At 40.8% G+C, this 19987-nt stretch overlaps 1 protein-coding gene across 1 annotated transcript in view; it reads right to left on the bottom strand.

Moving 5' to 3' along the window:
* Nucleotides 1–692: 692 nt before the first annotated feature.
* Nucleotides 693–19987, bottom strand: part of HHLA1 (HERV-H LTR-associating 1) — a 47645-nt gene continuing 28350 nt past the window's right edge. Inside the window, exons 13-15 of the mRNA XM_043509854.1 lie at nucleotides 5272–5417; nucleotides 1307–1389; nucleotides 693–1019 (exon numbers count right to left, since the gene is read on the bottom strand). Coding sequence (XP_043365789.1) covers nucleotides 976–1019; nucleotides 1307–1389; nucleotides 5272–5417 — 273 coding nt within the window. The 3' untranslated portion in view covers nucleotides 693–975. The remainder of the gene's footprint in view (nucleotides 1020–1306; nucleotides 1390–5271; nucleotides 5418–19987) is intronic.

Below are 19987 nucleotides of genomic sequence, written 5' to 3'. Positions count from 1 at the left end.
AGAGCTTAGCACTTGCAACCTGCCACCAGGTACTATGGTGAACACACACTTTGAAAGAGGAGCACCAGAAACCCTTGTTATGCCTATAGAATACTCTGTGATTCCCAGTTGCGATGTTCTTCTTCTTTGGTATTGTATTAGTTAGTATATTCTTCTCTTTATTCAAATATCTGGGTTAAATTTGTACTCAGTAACAGGGAAAATATGTTCACCTTGTTTGAAATGTGAATACTGTAGTTGGATGACATACTTTTGATTCAAGGCAGCATTGGGTATTACATTGGAACACACGTGTCATATGATTTTTGTTTTGTTGTTGTTGCTTTTATTAGCAAGAGCTGTTCGTTCACTGAAGGTATACAAAGGGATAGAAGGGAGCAGGCTAAGGACAGGACTTTTTAGAACTTGATATGAATCGGCATGAGCTAATATAGATGCAGCATAGCAGTGAAAGCACTGTAGGTACAAATATTTCTTATAGAAGAAGATGCAGTGGTTGTATTCTCCCGCTCACATGGCTCACCAGTTTAAAGCAAGGAATAAGGGAAATCTCTTGATTTGGAACACTGAACGATCTGAAAATGTTTAAGTTCATGAAATAGTAAACAAGTGTCACCTCTTAGATGTCTTTTAGGTCTGATTTAAAATTATTTCATATTTATTATGATATCTTTAATGTAATTTTGGACAAAACTAACAATCTGCGTACATTAACAGACTTTATAGATATCTTTTATAAAGCACAGTTTAAAAATCTTTTTAAAATATTTCATTACAGTTAAATTTATTGTTTGAAATTCACCTGGTTTTATACATCATTTGTACAATTCTGTGGAGGAAAAAAATCTCTAGAAAATAGCTGTTTGATACAAATATTTGCAACTAACATATCTAGCCATCAATTGTTGTTAAATGTAAAAAGACTACTAAAGACTGCCAGAACTCTTCTCATTTGCAGTAAATTCCCTCAGTGCTTTAGATAGATTTACAGATGTTTGTAAGGCATTTTTGCCTTAACGCTGGAAGAACAAAAGAAAATCACACTCAGAACATATTTCACAAGAAGAATTTCTAAAACATATTATAAGCTTAATTATACGTTTTTTATTTAATAAATAAAATATAATAAAATAGCTATGGGGAAAGACTCTTAATCGCTCTCTGGAGATTTAAAGTGTCTCGTTAATGATCTTTAGCACCTTTTGCAACTTTACTGAGCCATATTTTCAGCGGCTAGAAATGGACATACCTCCACTTTGACACATTTAATAGATTATGGAAGAGCATAACCAGAAAGTTTACTTACTTTGTGAGTAAGCCGTTCTTTTGACCCTTTCACAGATGTAAGTTGCATTTTTCAAGAACCAGGAATAGTATTCAATACAGTACCTAAAGATTTAGTCAAAGTTAGGGGAGTAATCTCTTTTCATCTGTTGTGATTTTATACGTACATTTTTTCAGGTAAGTGTTCTAGTTTAAATATACAAAAAATGTATGCTGCATAGAAAAGCCTGAATTCTGATTTTGTTAATGCTACTATAAATCTGGAATAATTCCACTGAAGTTTAATGGAATTACCCATCATTCAAACACTGTGGATGTCAGATCAGATACTGTCCCAGAATATTTATCCATTTGGGGCCCAATTCCCAGTCTTTATTCAAGTAAAACTGCCATTAACTACAATGGGAATTTTGCCTGTGGGAGGACTGCCTGACATTTTGTTTGGAAATCAGGTAATTTTTACAAGACTTGTTCTTTTAAAGATAAACACAGTTAGCCCAACCTTGCTGTCACCTTAATAATGCAATATAATGGGCTGACTCCATATATTCCTTTTTGCAATGGACTATAAAACCTACAGTGTACTCATGAAATCCCACTGAGTCAATGGAGCGATGCTGATTCACACCCACTGAAGATCAGACCACTATCAGCAAAATTACAAATGCAATGTCATCAGGGATAATTACCCAATGACACCTACCAGGGATTTGCTACAGATAGATTTGAATATAGGGACTAATCTAAAGACCATTGAAAGACTCCTATTAATTTCAATGGGCTTTAGATCAGGCCTGTAATGGAATATGACACATATTCTAAATAGAGATCCAAGGTGGATGAGGTAATATCTTTTACTGGACCAAGTTTTCTCTTGTCTCTTTCACCAACAGAGGTTGGTCCCATAAAAGATATTACTTCACCCACCTTTTTCTCTCTAATATCCTGTCACCAACATGGCTACGACAATGGAAGATACTTTCTAAATGTCTTTTCTTCCATTCTGTATATTTCCATCTCTCATTCCCACTTGTGGAAGTTCTTGATTTAATTGTCTCGGTATAAGTTTTTCCTCTCAAATTCTTAAGTTTTCAAGGCCACCAATCAAGTATACAGATTCTCGTCTGAAGAAATTATTGTCCACATTCCTCTTTCTCTCTCTCTCTCTCTCTCTCTCTTTCACAAATAGGGATTAATAAGAATAGACCAATGCAAGGATATCCTACTCATACAGAAGTATAATCAAAATACTCAGAGGTCTATATTTGTAACATTTATCAGTAGCTCTAAACTTATTTAAACATCTGGGCATTTAGCATAGGATTTTTTAAAGCATTTAACATTGCCCTAACTCTGCTTCCAATGACGTCAATGGCAGTTTTATTATTACACACTGTCAGGACAATGCTGAGCACGTTTGAAAATCTGTCCCATAAAGCACACTTAAAGGAGCCATTTTTAATGGAAGAGTTTAACAGAGGAACAACCTGAAGGCAGCACGACAAGGGTGCTGAGATAGGCATGCCATACGTAGAAGCCTTGAGGACTGTATGGAAGCAGGAAACCAGACAAAAACTCCTTTTGGCACAGAACATATTGTTCTCTCTCAATTGCTCTTTCAATTTGACTCTGCATTTTGTTGGTGTAAGTTCTGGGGACAAGTGGCTCTGCTCTGGGGGTGAGATAGCTCTTCCCTCTCTCCCCCAGCTCCCAGGTATCTGATTTTCCACAAGCTCCTCACTAACAATATTTAAAAGTGAGGTGAAAAGAATGCTGCCCCACCCCCACCCCCACCCCCACTACCTACAGCCAACTAGAAGGAGTCTAAAAATGATTGTCTGGGTTCTCCAGCTACATGCAGAGTTCAAAGCCCTCTTGGACTAGAGGAAGACAATCTAGTGCAGAAAATGGGAAGGCTCAAAGGCTATCCTGAGCCTAGGGGGGGAGCATGGAAAGAGGCACAGTGTATTTAAAAAAAAAAAAAAAGAGGGAAAGAGGCATGATTAGTTCAGTGCCTCAAAAAGTATATCACTTATCTAGGCAACGAACTTTGCAGTACCTTGCGGAATCAACCGAAGTAGCACTTTTCCTTTAGCAAATGGATTTTCTATTGCAAACACAACAGCTGCTATTTCTGTTCCTTTTACATCACAATGTTTTTGATATTATTGGGGGAAGAACCCTGCTGGTGAGGAGCCTATTAAAATACTTACTTCAGTGCTGGTTCAACATCAGGTCTGCAGCTGGGATTTCAGGTGGACATTCATCTTACAGTGACAGCCTCAGCGAAGTGAATGCCTCAAGTTTAGACTCATCACATCAGGAACATGATGCTCATTAATTTTTGATGTATGGTCGGAGTGAACATCAGCCCAAGAACACAGTGAACTCAAGAGATTTGCTACCACCAGTGAGCCTGGATCAGACCAGGCTGCACTTGCATTGCTGGTGAACAAAAATGGTTGGAAAATTTCCAGTGAACCATTTTTGTAACGGAAAATGGCGCTTTTTTTTGACAAAATGGACTTTTTTTCAAAAAGGTCCAATTTTCTCAATTTTTTTGGTCAAAATATTGAAATTTGAATTTTTAGTTTTTTTATGAAAACCTCAAAAAATTCAAAGAAAATTTTTCACAAAAATGAAAACTCTTTACTTTTCATCCAATAATTTAATGGAAAAAAATGTCAACCAGTTCTCCTGTTTACATTCAATGCTGACATAAATCCACTGATTTCAGTAGGATTTTGCTCACTAACAGCAGGGCTAAAATTTGGCTTTTTATCTTGGAAGCATGCAAGCTCTCCTCCTACTTTTCCTGTATCTATAGTCAAGCTACCAAGTTATGTAGGTAATAATCTCCTAAACCAGTCAAATCAAGAGGGCTTGAGCTGTGCCAGATGATTTCTTCCGCACCATTTTCAACTGAATTTATGAGCAGGTGTTACTGAGTGTTCTGAGAATTAGAGAACTACAAAACACTCCTCTGCTCCAATTTACAACAAAGAAAGAGAACCCTCTATTGTAACACATTTCAGTGTAAGTAGCAGTCTGAGGCCTATCTCGGGGAAGCTGGAGAGCAATGGGGGAGGCACATTTTTCCAGTTCATACAGTGACTTTCATCTGCCACTACAGGGTCCTGCTGGTTCAGTCATAGGAAGGTGCTAATTTTGGAGCTACTCCCACATATGGCTTTCCGAGTCCTCGTGTGAGTCTCAGTGGTGGTAATGTGTTGGACACATGCAGTGGTATCCAGCCATGGGATTTTTCACAATGAGGCAGGTAAGTGTTAACATCCCCATTTTACTGATAGGGAAACTGAGGCACAACATTTAGGTTATCCACTCCTGGCTTTTATTCCCAGCTCTACTCCCAGCTTGCCCAAGGTCACTCAGCAGCAGAACAGAGCCCAGGAATCCTGCCTCTCCCAGTTTCCTATTCTAGGCCTGATGGAAAATCGTGGCCCCTCAGCTCCATCGCTGTTGTGCCCTCTCCTCTCATTGGGTGTAGGGAGTACAGCAGAGCTAGGAGGGGCGGAACTAGCTCCAGGATCAGGGGAGTGGACAGTTGCCTTTGCCCCCTTCCTAGAATCCTGTGCCCAGCTGGGAATCTGGCATCTGATGATGAACGAAACCAACCTGCTAGAAGAATGTTGCCCCAGTGTACTAAACAGTCCTTCCAGGCTGTGTGAACACAGCATTCAGGTTACCTTTATTCCAAACGAATCACTGCCTGAAGCTGAGGGACATGCCCTCTTCTCAGACTCCATTTTGTCCCCGCACACACACCACAAAAATCCCAATCCCAAGTGGTTGGTGCTGATGCTTCCCTGAAATGCGTCCTCCCTGCATGCTTGATTGTAAGGTCCCATAGGTCCAGACTTGCAGCCTTTCAAAACTAACTGTTGGTGATTGGAAACTGTCCTTTGAGAGAGTAACACAGAGCATCCCCAAGAAGGCAAAGGATGGCAAAAAGAAGGCTAGATTTACCTCATGGCTTCTTTTCTTGAATTTCTTCTTTGATTGACACAAAGGCACTGCTGGAAAAATTTACACAGCTCCATCATGCAAGGATTGATCTTTTGAGTCATAAAGGTGACAGGAGGGGAGTTCATGGGTAGCTCTTTAAGAGTTGCCTGTGGACATCCTAGAAGAAATATAACTCTGAACTAGTGTGAATACTTGGGAAAGATGCTGATTGACAAGTTCATTGTGCTAAATGTCATAAAAACCAAGCCTGTGTGGGACAAAACTAATGGAAAAACATAGAACATAATTTGAGAGATCTTTGAGTGAGATCAAGTTTTAAAATAGGAAGGTCTCCATTCAATCCATGCTAACACCTATTTAGCATAACTCTAAAGAATATCTTATTGAGTTCCTATTTAGTTTTTTTACAGAACATCATTTATAAGTTCAATATAACTGAAACTGCAGCTTTGCAAATTGTGATGCACTGAAAAAATTGAGAATATTATTCCATTTCATTATAAATGACATTTTCTATATCCAGGTTTCACTTTCTGGAGGATACAAAGGATTCTGACCTACAGTTTTGCATCCATTCATTAAGAAGGTCACTGACAGCCTAAAGCAGAAATTTTTACCGGGTTTGGACAACTCATTATTTTTAATTCTAATGGGAATTGGGCATCCAATTCCTTTAAGCAGCTCTTAAAATCTCAGTCTAAATACCTTAGCTGTGGGTAGAATTGGGTGCTTAGATGAGTATATGGCCTAAACAGTTTTTGGTGAAGGGTAGGCTGAAAATTTGACCCATAGCCTTAAGAGTAATATTGTTTCCATTTTCATTTGTATTCCATACATGTTTTGATCATCTCCACTGACTGTTCTAGCTTCGTGAATTCCCATGCCTATATGATTAAGGTGTAACAACAAACTCTAGTTTCACTGAGACTTTTCAGTGCAGTTGTGATACCGTACCTCCTCCTCTGCGGGAATCTGAATTAAGTAATGCATCACACGGTTCATATTTTTGTCCCTTAGACTGAAATATGCCGGCGTTCACAGATGGCAGCCTCTCACTCTTCTGCACCTCTTTTTATATATCTATTTAAGAACAGGAGAGCAGAGGCTTTGACACTAGCTGAAATATTAATGAGCAGACATTGCTGTTACATTTGTTTCTTTGTTTGATTTATATGATAATAAGCAAATGCAACATCCGTTTGATAAGATCTAGATTGCTTTGCACTGGCAATTATATTACCAAGAGGATATGTCAAAAATTTCCCCACTGGGCTTTAATAAACCCTATATATGACATGCATATTTGCTTACAGAAAGTGGTTTGTCACTTTTCTCTGTTTAAATAAAACACTTTCTCATAATGAAGCAAAACCTTGCATAGCCTTTTTCATGTTAAGTGCATTGTCCGGAAATGTTTGTTTCATTTCCTGAAAACTTTATTGAAGTTATTGATAGTGTAGCACAGTATTTAAGGGTGCACATGTGTACAAGAAAACATTATAGATGGATCTGCGAGTATCAGATCCTGAAAACCCATTTTTTAAAAAAATCTGCCTTTTGGAACAAGCTGGTTTGTTTAAAAAAAAAAAATTTGCTCTTCCGAAATATTTTCACAAGCCCTGGAGGCAAGTCTTTATTCTCTGCTAGGGATGATCTCATAGTGTCCAGAGACACAATTAATTCCTTCAAAGCCGAGGAAATGGTACCAAACCTCCCTTTAATATGATGGCAAAATTTTAACAATAACATCTTGGCTGCCCACTCCACCCATCCCTGTTCTCTGCACTCTGTGACATTATTAACCAGACAGTCAATGTGAAGCTCCAGCTTTCCAGATTGTGCCTCTTCTACTCTTACTGAGGAATACCATTCTCAAGCACTGTACGGGGTAAGCCAGGCCAATATTTTAACTGTGTTTTAGTAATAACAGATATTCCCCCAATCCAAACAGAAATTTTAAGTAAATATTTTGTTTTTTAAAATACTTTTATTGATTTTGTTCAGTAAATATAGAAAACATCCTCCCAATCAAACAATTCAGAAGGCACAACAGAATTTCACCATGAGGATGTGGTTTGCATGGTGACTATTAGACTTTGCCCAAAGGATCATAACTTTTATCCTACGAAAAAACAGTCAGAAAGTGAGGTTGACTTGGGATAAATAAACTGAGTTCAAGTACCAATATCATAGGTCCAGTCAGTTGATTGCCAAATGATGTGGTTATCCATTGTGAGGTGACTGTTTCCTTATTTAGCAGGTGCCTAGAAGAAGGCTGGTTTCAGAGTAGCAGACGTGTTAGTCTGTATCCGTAAAAAGAAAAGGAGGACTTGTGGCACCTTAGAGACTAACAAATTTATTAGAGCATAAGCTTTCATGAGCTACAGCTCACTTCATACAGTAGGCACAATCCATGCTTACAGCCCTGGTTCACACCCTGCATTGTTGATGCTCCTTTTTATCATGGAGAAGTGCCCATAAAAGCCCGTTGCCAACTCTGTCCACATATCTATTCAGGGGATACCATCATAGGGCCTAATCACATCAGCCACACTATCAGAGGCTCGTTCACCTGCGCATCTACCAATGTGATATATGCCATCATGTGCCAGCAATGCCCCTCTGCCATGTACATTGGCCAAACTGGACAGTCTCTACGTAAAAGAATGAATGGACACAAATCAGATGTCAAGAATTATAACATTCAAAAACCAGTTGGAGAACACTTCAATCTCTCTGGTCACTCGATCACAGACCTAAGAGTGGCTATACTTCAACAAAAAAGCTTCAAAAACAGACTCCAACGAGAAACTGCTGAATTGGAATTAATTTGCAAACTGGATACAATTAACTTAGGCTTGAATAGAGACTGGGAATGGATGAGTCATTACACAAAGTAAAACTATTTCCCCATGGTATTTCTCCCCCCCACCCCACCCCCCACTGTTTCTCTGATATTCTTGTTAACTGCTGGAATTAGCCTACCTGCTTGTCACCATGGAAGATTTTCCTCCTTTCCCCCCCCTGCTGTGGGTGATGGCTTATCTTAAGTGATCACTCTCCTTACAGTGTGTATGATAAACCCATTGTTTCATGTTCTCTGTGTGTGTGTATATAAATCTCTCCTCTGTTTTTTCCACCAAATGCATCCGATGAAGTGAGCTGTAGCTCACGAAAGCTTATGCTCTAATAAATTTGTTAGTCTCTAAGGTGCCACAAGTACTCCTTTTCTTTTTGCGAATACAGACTAACACGGCTGCTACTCTGAAACCTGGTATTTTGATGGATTCCATCCTTTTCTCTTATTTTAAATGTGGAATTTAAAGATGTTTCATGTTTGTTTGTTAAACGGCTCCTGATACAACTGGGTGGCCTCTGATGGTTTTAGCAGAAGACTTTCTCTCATTACAGGTGATTCACTTCTGCTGTCATGTTTTAATTGATATTTTGGATTATAAGGCTTAGCGCACTTGAGATGAGAGACGCTTCTGAAATAACACCTTAATGATTGCCCTGTCCTATTCATTCCCTTTGAAGCATCTGGCATTGGCCATTGTTGGAAGACAGGATACTAGGCTACATGGTCTGACCCAGTATGGCCATTCTTATGTTCTTAATGAGCCTTCCATGATTATGAAAGCAAATACCAAAGATGAACACACACTTCAGATGAATTGTAATGGCCAGATAGTTGAATTTCATAGTGACTGCACAGGTCCTATCCTCACGGACCCATAAAGACAATGGTCTGATGAGTTTGCATTAGATTTAATAATTACGGTATCTTTGGTTGTTGTTATATCAATATAGCTTCAACTAATGTGCTCTTCACATTGAGTTACTGGACCATTTGCCCTATAGATACAAATGGATCATCTGCAGCTAACATGACTTTCAAAGGGTTTTGTGGGACCTGTTGGGATGCTGATTTGTTTCCTTAGTTCCTGTGTTTTCTTTTTTGTTAAATTTATGCAATGATTTTTTCTCATCGTGGGCTTGTGGTTCAGTATCTCTCTCTTGCTCCACCTACTCATCTTCAATTCTTAATAATTTCTGTACATGGGTCTCCAAAAAGACTCCAACTTTTTATCAAAAAGAATCTCCAAAATATGCAATTTCTTATCAATATCTGGCCCAATTTTTTACAATAGAGTAACGGAGACTGGAAATCAGAAATGGGTAAAAAATTTTCTCTGTCCATTGGTGCCATAATGAAGTTGAGGAAGTCATAGTGTGAAGTGCACAGCTGATTAACCATCTCTTACTGCTGATGGTATGTGGTGACAAGAGACAGGTGAGGGATTTTTTTTAGCCTGTTGCAGCAGAAACCAAAATATGGTGCCTTAAGGCCTAAACTAGACCGGCCATAGGATTATTATAGGTGGAGCATTTGGATTTCAGAAACGTCTTTGTTTTATTAATTGGAATCCTGGGGTTTTTTGGGGGATTTTCCTGACCTCTCTTTAGACTTCTTCACCCTCTCCATCATCAAAAATATACTGCACCGGTAGTACTGACTTGCTTGCCTGTTGCACAATGATAAATTAATGTTCGAAAATAATTTCATTAATCTTTCACTAGCTATGCTAAGAATGCGTCAAGGATATAAACCTCCATCTTTGAGAACAGAAACAAACCACTAATTATCTGGGGTTAGAAAGAAGATTCTCTACCAGTATGTTCTTGAAAGATTATGAATTATGGGGTGGTGGTTATATTTCCCTTTGATAAATCTGGTACTAGACACTATTTGATATGGGACTAGGTGGATCATGGCACTTCCTATGAAATGTGTAGAAGTTATGGCATATGCCACTTCAGATCTCATACAGTAGGCACAATCCATGCTTACAGCCCTGGTTCACACCCCGCATTGTTGATGTTCCTTTTATCATGGAGCAGTGGCCATAAGTGAATGGTATTTTGATGGATTCCATCCTTTTCTCTTATTTTAAATGTGGGATTTAAAGATGTTTCATGTTTGTTGCATATGACACCTCATTACATGAAAATCCCCAGCAAATACTCCATACATTAATGGAAACAATCTTTTAGCTTTACACCAACAATTAAAGGAAATTTCAGCACAGTAGCATGGAGCATTTTTATCATTCCAGGTTCATTAAAAACACTTTTAAGCACAAGTTACAGCACTATCTAAATGTGTCCTTCACTTTTATATGGTGTCACCCTGATTCTCTGATTCACATCAGTGTAACACTATTTACTTTAATGGTGCAACTGCTGGGGGTACATCCACAGCTAGTGTACATTACACCAGCTGTGAGTCTGCCCCCAGTTTACTCCAGTGTAAATGAGAAGAGAATCCCCCATTCCACAGTATACAGTGGCATCACTGTAGACTGCGTCCACACTGCAAGCTAACTAGGACTGTGATTCCCCTGCTCATGTACCATATACTTGCACTAATCAAGCGAGCACAAAGCTAAATAACAGTGCAGCTGCAGTAGCTCTGGTAGCTGACATGGCTGAGATGGGCCAAATACATACTCACCAGTTTTAGGTTACTGTGGCTACACTACTATCTATATGAGTGCTAGACTCGCTTGATGAGCACTACTGTGGGTATGCACACATGAGCAGGAGACTATCACCACTAGCTGCAGTGTAGACAAAGCCTGTGGAGAGATGACTTTTCCTCACAGGTCAATGTTACTAGAAGAGGACATTTCACTGTAAGTAGAGTTGCCATTTCTGCATATTGCAGTACAGAATGCTGAAACAATTCCTGGCCACGTCACCGTGGGTTATTTTTAAGTGCTTGATGGCTCAGTCACAGGGTTGGATTAAGGTCGGGTTTTGGGGGGTTTATTTTGTGGGGTTTTTTACATGAAATATGTGTGTATTTAGTAGAGCTAGTCAAAATGCATCTGTTTAAAACTTTTTTATGATACAGGGCTTCTATTCAGAAATGAAAATTTTCTGCATTTTTTAAAATTTTCTGATTTTTTTCCATGGAGAAAAACACAAAAATTGGTTTTCAGTCCCCCCCCCACGCCCTTTCCCCCAGTCTTTTTCAGTGGCAAAAAAGAAAAAAATGGGAAAAGAAATGGGGGGAAAAGATGAGAGAGGAAGAAAAACATCTTCATTGTCAGTTTATGAAACATTTTGTATTTTTCAGTTTTGAAAACCAAAAAACATTCAGTTTTTGTGTTTTGTTTTTTAGTCAAAGTGGTGGAGGAAAAGCAGCATCACCTTTTTAGTGCCCTGCATGGTTTTTGTGTTGTGTTGTGTCATGCATTTGCATTTAACTAACACTCTAGATAGGGTGGCTAGATGGCAGCAAAGACTCAATACAATTGTTGCGAAAAAAGCAAGCTTTAAACATTGGCTGGTGGGTTAATTGTTTTGTATCTCTGCCACTTATTTTGTAAGTGTTTTTGTGACAAGGAGAAGTATTTTTTTCTGTGCTCCCTGCTCTTGTGATGCAGCCTCATAGAACAGGAAAAATATCACACGCAATGTTAGGGGCCTAGATCATTCCTGCCGGCTCCTCTATGCATTGATCTCCTTTGCCCCACGTGGACAGAAAAGGTCACCTGTATGGCCCCATTTCCGCCTCCTGGAACCCGGCAGAAGAATCCCTAGGAGGGAGTCAGGATCCTTGTGGAGGGGAGCAAGAACAGAACTAAGTGGGGAGAGAATGGTTGTGATGGTAGGGGCTCAGGACAATGCTGCCCCCCTCCCTCCTATCAACCCTACAGAAATTAGGCAGAAAATGTATTGCAGTCCTGAGCTGTATTATATTTCCCATGGAGCCCCTCCCTTCTGGGAAAGTAACAGTAATGAGGAGTCCCAGCCACAGCCTTGGCCAGGAAAGGATCTAGTAGCAAAACTACCAAAGAGGAGATGGGAGAGTTGGAGACTTCTTGACTCCTATAGGGCACCCTCCCACAGAGAATGATTTGGAGACATTCACAGAAGGGGACACTCAAAGTTGTGGAGCAGATGGAATGCATGTTGTTAGTTTCAGAGTAGCAGCCGTGTTAGTCTGTATTCGCAAAAAGAAAAGGAGTACTTGTGGCACCTTAGAGACTAACAAATTTATTAGAGCATAAGCTTTCGTGAGCTACAGCTCACTTCATCGGATGCATTTGGTGGAAAAAACAGAGGAGAGATTTATATACACACACACAGAGAACATGAAACAATGGGTTTATCATACACACTGTAAGGAGAGTGATCACTTAAGATAAGCCATCACCAGCAGCAGGGGGGGGGAAAGGAGGAAAACCTTTCATGGTGACAAGCAAGGTAGGCTAATTCCAGCAGTTAACAAGAATATCAGAGGAACAGTGGGGGGTGGGGTGGGAGGGAGAAATACCATGGGGAAATAGTTTTACTTTGTGTAATGACTCATCCATTCCCAGTCTCTATTCAAGACTAAGTTAATTGTATCCAGTTTGCAAATTAATTCCAATTCAGCAGTCTCTCGTTGGAGTCTGTTTTTGAAGCTTTTTTGTTGAAGTATAGCCACTCTTAGGTCTGTGATCGAGTGACCAGAGAGATTGAAGTGTTCTCCAACTGGTTTTTGAATGTTATAATTCTTGACGTCTGATTTATGTCCATTCATTCTTTTACGTAGAGACTGTCCAGTTTGGCCAATGTACATGGCAGAGGGGCATTGCTGGCACATGATGGCATATATCACATTGGTAGATGCGCAGGTGAACGAGCCTCTGATAGTGTGGCTGATGTGATTAGGCCCTATGATGGTATCCCCTGAATAGATATGTGGACAGAGTTGGCAACGGGCTTTGTTGCAAGGATAGGTTCCTGGGTTAGTGGTTCTGTTGTGTGGTGTGTGATTGCTGGTGAGTATTTGCTTCAGATTGCGGGGCTGTCTGTAAGCAAGGACTGGTCTGTCTCCCAAGATCTGTGAGAGTGATGGCTCGTCCTTCAGGATAGGTTGTAGATCCTTGATGATGCGTTGGAGAGGTTTTAGTTGGGGGCTGAAGGTGATGGCTAGTGGCGTTCTGTTGTTTTCTTTGTTGGGCCTGTCCTGTAGTAGGTGACTTCTGGGTATTCTTCTGGCTCTGTCAATCTGTTTCTTCACTTCAGCAGGTGGGTATTGTAGTTGTAGGAATGCATGATAGAGATCTTGTAGGTGTTTGTCTCTGTCTGAGGGGTTGGAGCAAATGCGGTTATATCGTAGCGCTTGGCTGTAGACAATAGATCGAGTGGTATGATCTGGATGAAAGCTAGAGGCATGTAGATAGGAATAGCGGTCAGTAGGTTTCCGATACAGGGTGGTGTTTATGTGACCATCGCTTATTAGCACCGTAGTGTCCAGGAAGTGGATCTCTTGTGTGGACTGGTCCAGGCTGAGGTTGATGGTGGGATGGAAATTGTTGAAATCATGGTGGAATTCCTCAAGAGCTTCTTTTCCATGGGTCCAGATGATGAAGATGTCATCAATGTAGCGCAAGTAGAGTAGGGGCATTAGGGGACGAGAGCTGAGGAAGCGTTGTTCTAAGTCAGCCATAAAAATGTTGGCATACTGTGGGGCCATGCGGGTACCCATCGCAGTGCCGCTGATTTGAAGGTATACATTGTCACCAAATGTGAAATAGTTATGGGTCAGGACAAAGTCACAAAGTTCAGCCACCAGGTTAGCCGTGACAGTATCGGGGATACTGTTCCTGACGGCTTGTAGTCAGACTTGTAGAGTTGTTGCCAACTCTGTCCACATATCTATTCAGGGGATACCATCATAGGGCCTAATCACATCAGCCACACTATCAGAGGCTCGTTCACCTGCGCATCTACCAATGTGATATATGCCATCATGTGCCAGCAATGCCCCTCTGCCATGTACATTGGCCAAACTGGACAGTCTCTACGTAAAAGAATGAATGGACACAAATCAGACGTCAAGAATTATAACATTCAAAAACCAGTTGGAGAACACTTCAATCTCTCTGGTCACTCGATCACAGACCTAAGAGTGGCTATACTTCAACAAAAAAGCTTCAAAAACAGACTCCAACGAGAGACTGCTGAATTGGAATTAATTTGCAAACTGGATACAATTAACTTAGGCTTGAATAGAGACTGGGAATGGATGAGTCATTACACAAAGTAAAACTATTTCCCCATGGTATTTCTCCCTCCCACCCCACCCCCCACTGTTCCTCTGATATTCTTGTTAACTGCTGGAATTAGCCTACCTTGCTTGTCACCATGAAAGGTTTTCCTCCTTTCCCCCCCCCTGCTGCTGGTGATGGCTTATCTTAAGTGATCACTCTCCTTACAGTGTGTATGATAAACCCATTCTTTCATGTTCTCTGTGTGTGTATATAAATCTCTCCTCTGTTTTTTCCACCAAATGCATCCGATGAAGTGAGCTATAGCTCACGAAAGCTTATGCTCTAATAAATTTGTTAGTCTCTAAGGTGCCACAAGTACTCCTTTTCATGTTGTTAGTGACACTGTTGAAGCTAACTGGCTTCAATCAAGTTGATTTATGCTTGGGATCAGGATTTGGCCTTACATCTATATGAGATTCCTTAAACACAGGATATAATCCCTCTGAAAGAGTAATTGCATTTTTGGTCCAAATACCTCACATTCTATATGGTTTCTGCAATCTTATGTTATATGATAGGAGAGGTTATTCCACTTACACTTGCATTAATGAAGCTCTGTTGAAATATGCCTGAGTTGTCTAGTGCTGACATGAAGTTTAATATAAAATGGCATCCAGAGGCAGGAGGAAAATGAAGTTGCTGTCAATCTGAAAGAGATTACTTCAAAGCAACGTCTGCCCCCTTTGGAACTGGCCAAGCTAGCAGTAAAATTGGACCATCCCTGCATCCCAAACTGCCAAGCTTTCTGATAGCTGGCAAACATCTGTATGTCAAGAGGCCAGGGAAACTATGCTTCAGATATTGCACAAGCACTTGCTCAAATGGGCAAGAGCATGTAAATATCAGCTCATTTAGTGGAAACTCCACTTCAAGTGTTTCTCTGCCCCACAACAGGTTTGCAGCAATTCAGTGGACTTGTCTCTTTAATAGCATTTGACACTTACTGATTTCCCATTTAATGCCAACTGAAACTTACTGGTTTTTTGTTCTAATAAACATTCTTTAATGACATCACATTAAGTCTGAATTTTAGACTTAGACTGTGTACTGAAATGGATGTTAAAGTTACCTTATAATGCATATATATATATAAATATATCGAGAGCCCCTTTCTTATAGGCTCTCAAAGCACTCTGCTAAGGTGGGCAAGTATTATTCCCCTTTTACAGAGCTTAAGTGATTTTCCCAAGGTTAGAACAGGTCAAACAACTTTTGATGGAACAGTTTTCTATTAGAAAATGCAGTTCTGTTAAAACCAAAATGTTTTTTGGGAATATATTGATTCCAATGAGCTTTTCAATGTGAAAAAGTTGAAACTAACTGTTTTAACTTTTTCGTTCCATTTTCATAATGTTGAAATGTTCTGTTTTGATGTCCTCACCTGATTTCATATATAAAATATTATTAATAATATATATATAATGAGCTATTTTAATGTTTTGACATTATCAGAATGAAACCTGTCAGTTTCCCAACTGGAATTTCTGTTCTGTGAGAAAATTTGACTTTTTGTTCTAAATGAAAATGAATTTTCCACAAAAAGGTTATACAGTGAATCAGTGCAAAGAGAACTCAGGAGTTGTGGCCTTCTAGTCCTCTGCTCTCACCCCTGGTTTTCTGCATACAAGACCACTGTGGGATAAGATATAGATAGGTGGGAACAATAGTTTTATCACTTAGCATTAAGATCTGAGTGGAAAATTGTCTCTGCTGTGGTGATTTCATTGCCTGCTTAGGGCAGGTCAGCTCACTAAGCAGAAATATAACTATAGTATTTAATAACATTGACATTGCAATATAAATTGCTATTTCGTCTTGTAATGTTCACATAACAGTGTGGTTTTCAAATGAGACTGATGGATCTGATTCCTCAGAAGGAAGTGTCAAGTAAGCCTGCCTCCTGCTGGCAAGTGGCTAAAAGTCATTTTCTGGAATAATAGTCTGTTCATTTAAAAAATACTGTCACTGTATTCATGCCATTTTTGTGGCACTCACTGTGAGAGAGATCTCTTTACCATCACCTGTTACAAAGAGGTCCTCCATGCCCATGTTCTTCTTCTCACTGTCATTTTACAAAATAATGTGACAAAGTCAGAGAATACATATACTTGTGGATTCTTGGAATAGTGTTTCCCCAGACATGAAGCACGTGAATTACTCCATCCTGTAGGTGACATCAGTTTTATACCGAAGGCTTGAGTCATCCATTGGGTCCCCAGAAGTTCCTGCACAATGGTGCAGGCTGCCTATAGCCTTCTTCCATGATGAGACTCAGTGCCAAACAGTGCACCCCACAAAGTGTCTGGTGCCTGACTAGCAGGTGCCAGGATCTGGTGGGTTGAAGCTACTCCGCCATCCATACTCTGCATATCCCTGGGCCTCCATCAAGCCCCAACTAATTACACACAAAGAGTCTGATCCTGAGAGGGGCTGATGTTGCTGAGAATGCTGGGTGCTTAGAATGAGGCCCAAAGGTGCTGCACTGTCTGAACCACTGTTTATTTTGATTATAAGATAGCCTGATAAACCATCAGATCACAGCAAAGGTCTGGAAAAGGAATTTTCCACACTCTGATTGACTATAGTATTTGCAACATTGCACATTACTCATCATTGGAATGAGGGTTGCCTTCCCTTAAGACTTCAGGTAAAGATCTCCAGAGCACTGTTGATTCCTTGCAGAAACTCATAAGACATCATGGTAAGTAGCTAGCCAGCTGGAATTTCTTTATTTCTAGTTGTTGCTAAAGGGACATCTAATCGGTCTCCAATTCTGAGGTCTTAGAGATATCCAAGATTTGCAGTCTTCACAGAGAAGGCCAAGCTGATCTGAACCAAACAACACAGAACTTACAATAAAAAACACCACAATCAAAAACATCTCCGTGCAGAATCATTTTCTGATGGTAAAGAACAACTGTAGCATGGTCAGGTATGTGAGCCTAATTCTTCTCAAATTCTTCATTTCTCACCATCTAGGATACAAAGAAACCAAAAATACATCCATTAGTTATGCTAATCACCAATTTCCAGTGACAACCAATGGGTGCTATGGGGAATAAGATATATTTGCCTCTTGGAATGGCTACATCTATTTAAGCGAAAGAAAAACAACAGAGATCAAGAAAGACAAAATAATTAGCTACCTACCATCATTGCCTGGGGCTGGAAGCCTTCTAAATTCAGTACTTCTTTCTAGTGTCTGGTATTTATCAGTTGCCTACTAGTAAGTTTCAATAGAAACTCCTGGTTGAGAACGACCAAAGTCCCAGGCTAGCTTGCTCTCTCCTTCTTGTCACTGCCTGTTTTGCCACCAGTTGTCCATCATTTGGGGTTTTATGCCTAAGTACTTCTTCCAGTCCAGCTCCATTGCTTTTCATGGCTGACATTATCAATTTCAAGCTAGAAATATGCATTATACACAGGTGAAAAATTAGACCTCTTTAAGAAACATACATTATCTAGCTCCAGTTTATGTGCCAATGCTTTGAATTTGTACTTCTCCAAGGCTATGTTTACACTACAAAATTATGTTGACCTAAGTTACATTGGCATACAGCAACCGCAGTTATTACATCACTTGGGCATGTGCACACTACACTATGTGTCAGCAGTGCGCGTCCTCACCAGGAGTGCTTGTATCGGTGCGGCATGCAGTGCACGTGGGTAGGTATCCCACTGTGCAACTTACCACCACTCAGTGCCTGGTGTTTTAGAAAGTTTTTCAATGCCTTGTTTTGGAGGGGCGACTAGGAGCATGGGGGCAACTTCCCACAATGCAGTGTTCTCCAGCCCATCACTTCTACTGCATCCCATAATACTTTGCATCTTCTTTTCAAAAATCCCCTCAAACCTGTGTGGCCCTCCTCACTGTCAGCCATCTCTAACAGAAGCGTGGCACCTGAACAGCTCTGCACTATTGTCATGAGCGCTGCAAGCACAGGGCACATGATCCTGCAGTATTGGCAGAGCTGCAAGAGGAGCCAGGGGAACGTGATGCTGCCTTGGAGGCAAGATTTTTGTGGGACATAGAAAGAAACAATTCAAGGTTGGTGGTGGTGATCACAGAGCAGCTAGAGAAGGTGAAGTGCCAGTTCTGAGCCTGAGAAACAAGCACTGACTGGTGGGATTGCATTATCATGCAGGTTTGGGATGATGAGCAGTGGCTGCAGAACTTTTGGATGCACAAGGCCAAGTTCCTGGATCTGTGTGCGGAGCTTTCCCCAGCCCTCCGGTGCAGAGACCCCCAAATGAGAGTGACCCTGACACTTGAGGAGCAAGTGGTGATTGCACTGTGGAAGTGTGCAATGTCAGTTTGCTACCAGGCAGGCAGGAATCAATCTGGAGTTGGGAAATTCACCACAGGCGCCGTTGTCATGCAAGTGTGCAGGGCCAGTAATCACCTCCTGCTAGGCAGGACTGTGACTCCGGGCAATGTGCAGGATATAGTGGATGGTTTTGCAGCAGCAGGCTTTCTGAACTGTGATTGGGCGATAGCTGGTACACGTATCCCTATTTAAGCAGCAGACCACCTTGCCACAGAATACATTAGTAGAAAGGGTTACTTTTGTATGGTTATGCACTTGCTGGTGGATCACTGGGGATGCTTTACTGACATCAGTGTGGGCTGGTCAGGGAAGGTGCATGACGCTTGCATTTTAGAACACAGGACTCTGCAGAAAGCTGCAAGCAGGGACTTTTCTTTCCTGACTGGCAGCTTGCCATTGGGTACATTGTAATGGTAATAGTGAGCCTGGGAGACCCAGCCAGTCCCTTGCTCATGAAGCCATACACCGATCAACTCGACAGCAGCAAGGAGCGCTTCAACTACAGGCTCAGGAGGTGCCTAATGACAATTGAATGTGCCTTTGGTTATTTGAAATGTCACTGGCATTGTTTTCTTATGAGATTGGATCTGAAAGAGAAAAATATGCCACTGGTTATAGCTGCCTGCTGTGTCCTGCAGCATATCTGTGAAGCGAACGGGGCAAAGTTTCTGCTGGGGTGGAGAGCAGAGGTGGCGTGACTGTCTGTCTGTTGAATTTGCTCTTTTGCAGCCAGGTAGCATTTTTGTAGTGATTGCTGTGTATGTAGGAATATAACACTGTCAATGCACCTATTGTGTGTGAATAATGTTATGGTTCTGTGACAAAAAGTAGTAACAGGAAACTGGAGCATGTCAAACCTGCCCAGCACCAAACAGCATATGATGTGAATTAATAGAGTTGACTCTTTATCCAAACAAAATAGAATTTTATTCCATAACATGAATGAGGCCATTCAAAAAGAGCATTTAAAGCTTAATAAATTAAAAGAACAGAACTTATGAAGGGGAAAGAACAATCATTTCCGTTTCAGGCACACTTACACCAACCGTGGTTTTCACAGGTCAGCATATGTAAAGCTGGGATTGTCTTTAATGTCCCCCGGGGTGGAGTGGTAGGAATAGTGCAGTGACCCCTGATGACGTGTGGAATGTTGTGGGGGATGGGGTAGGGAGGTCCCGATATTGAGTCCTCTGTGGGCTACAGAGGGAGGCGAGCACCAGATTGTTGGAGCCGCAGATCTACCAGAGTCTGCAGCTTCTTTGGTTGCTTACTGAGGAG

This window comes from Dermochelys coriacea, chromosome 2 (assembly GCF_009764565.3).
Source record: "Dermochelys coriacea isolate rDerCor1 chromosome 2, rDerCor1.pri.v4, whole genome shotgun sequence".
Taxonomy (NCBI): Eukaryota; Metazoa; Chordata; order Testudines; family Dermochelyidae; genus Dermochelys; species Dermochelys coriacea.
This window is presented reverse-complemented; position numbering and strand designations above follow the sequence as displayed.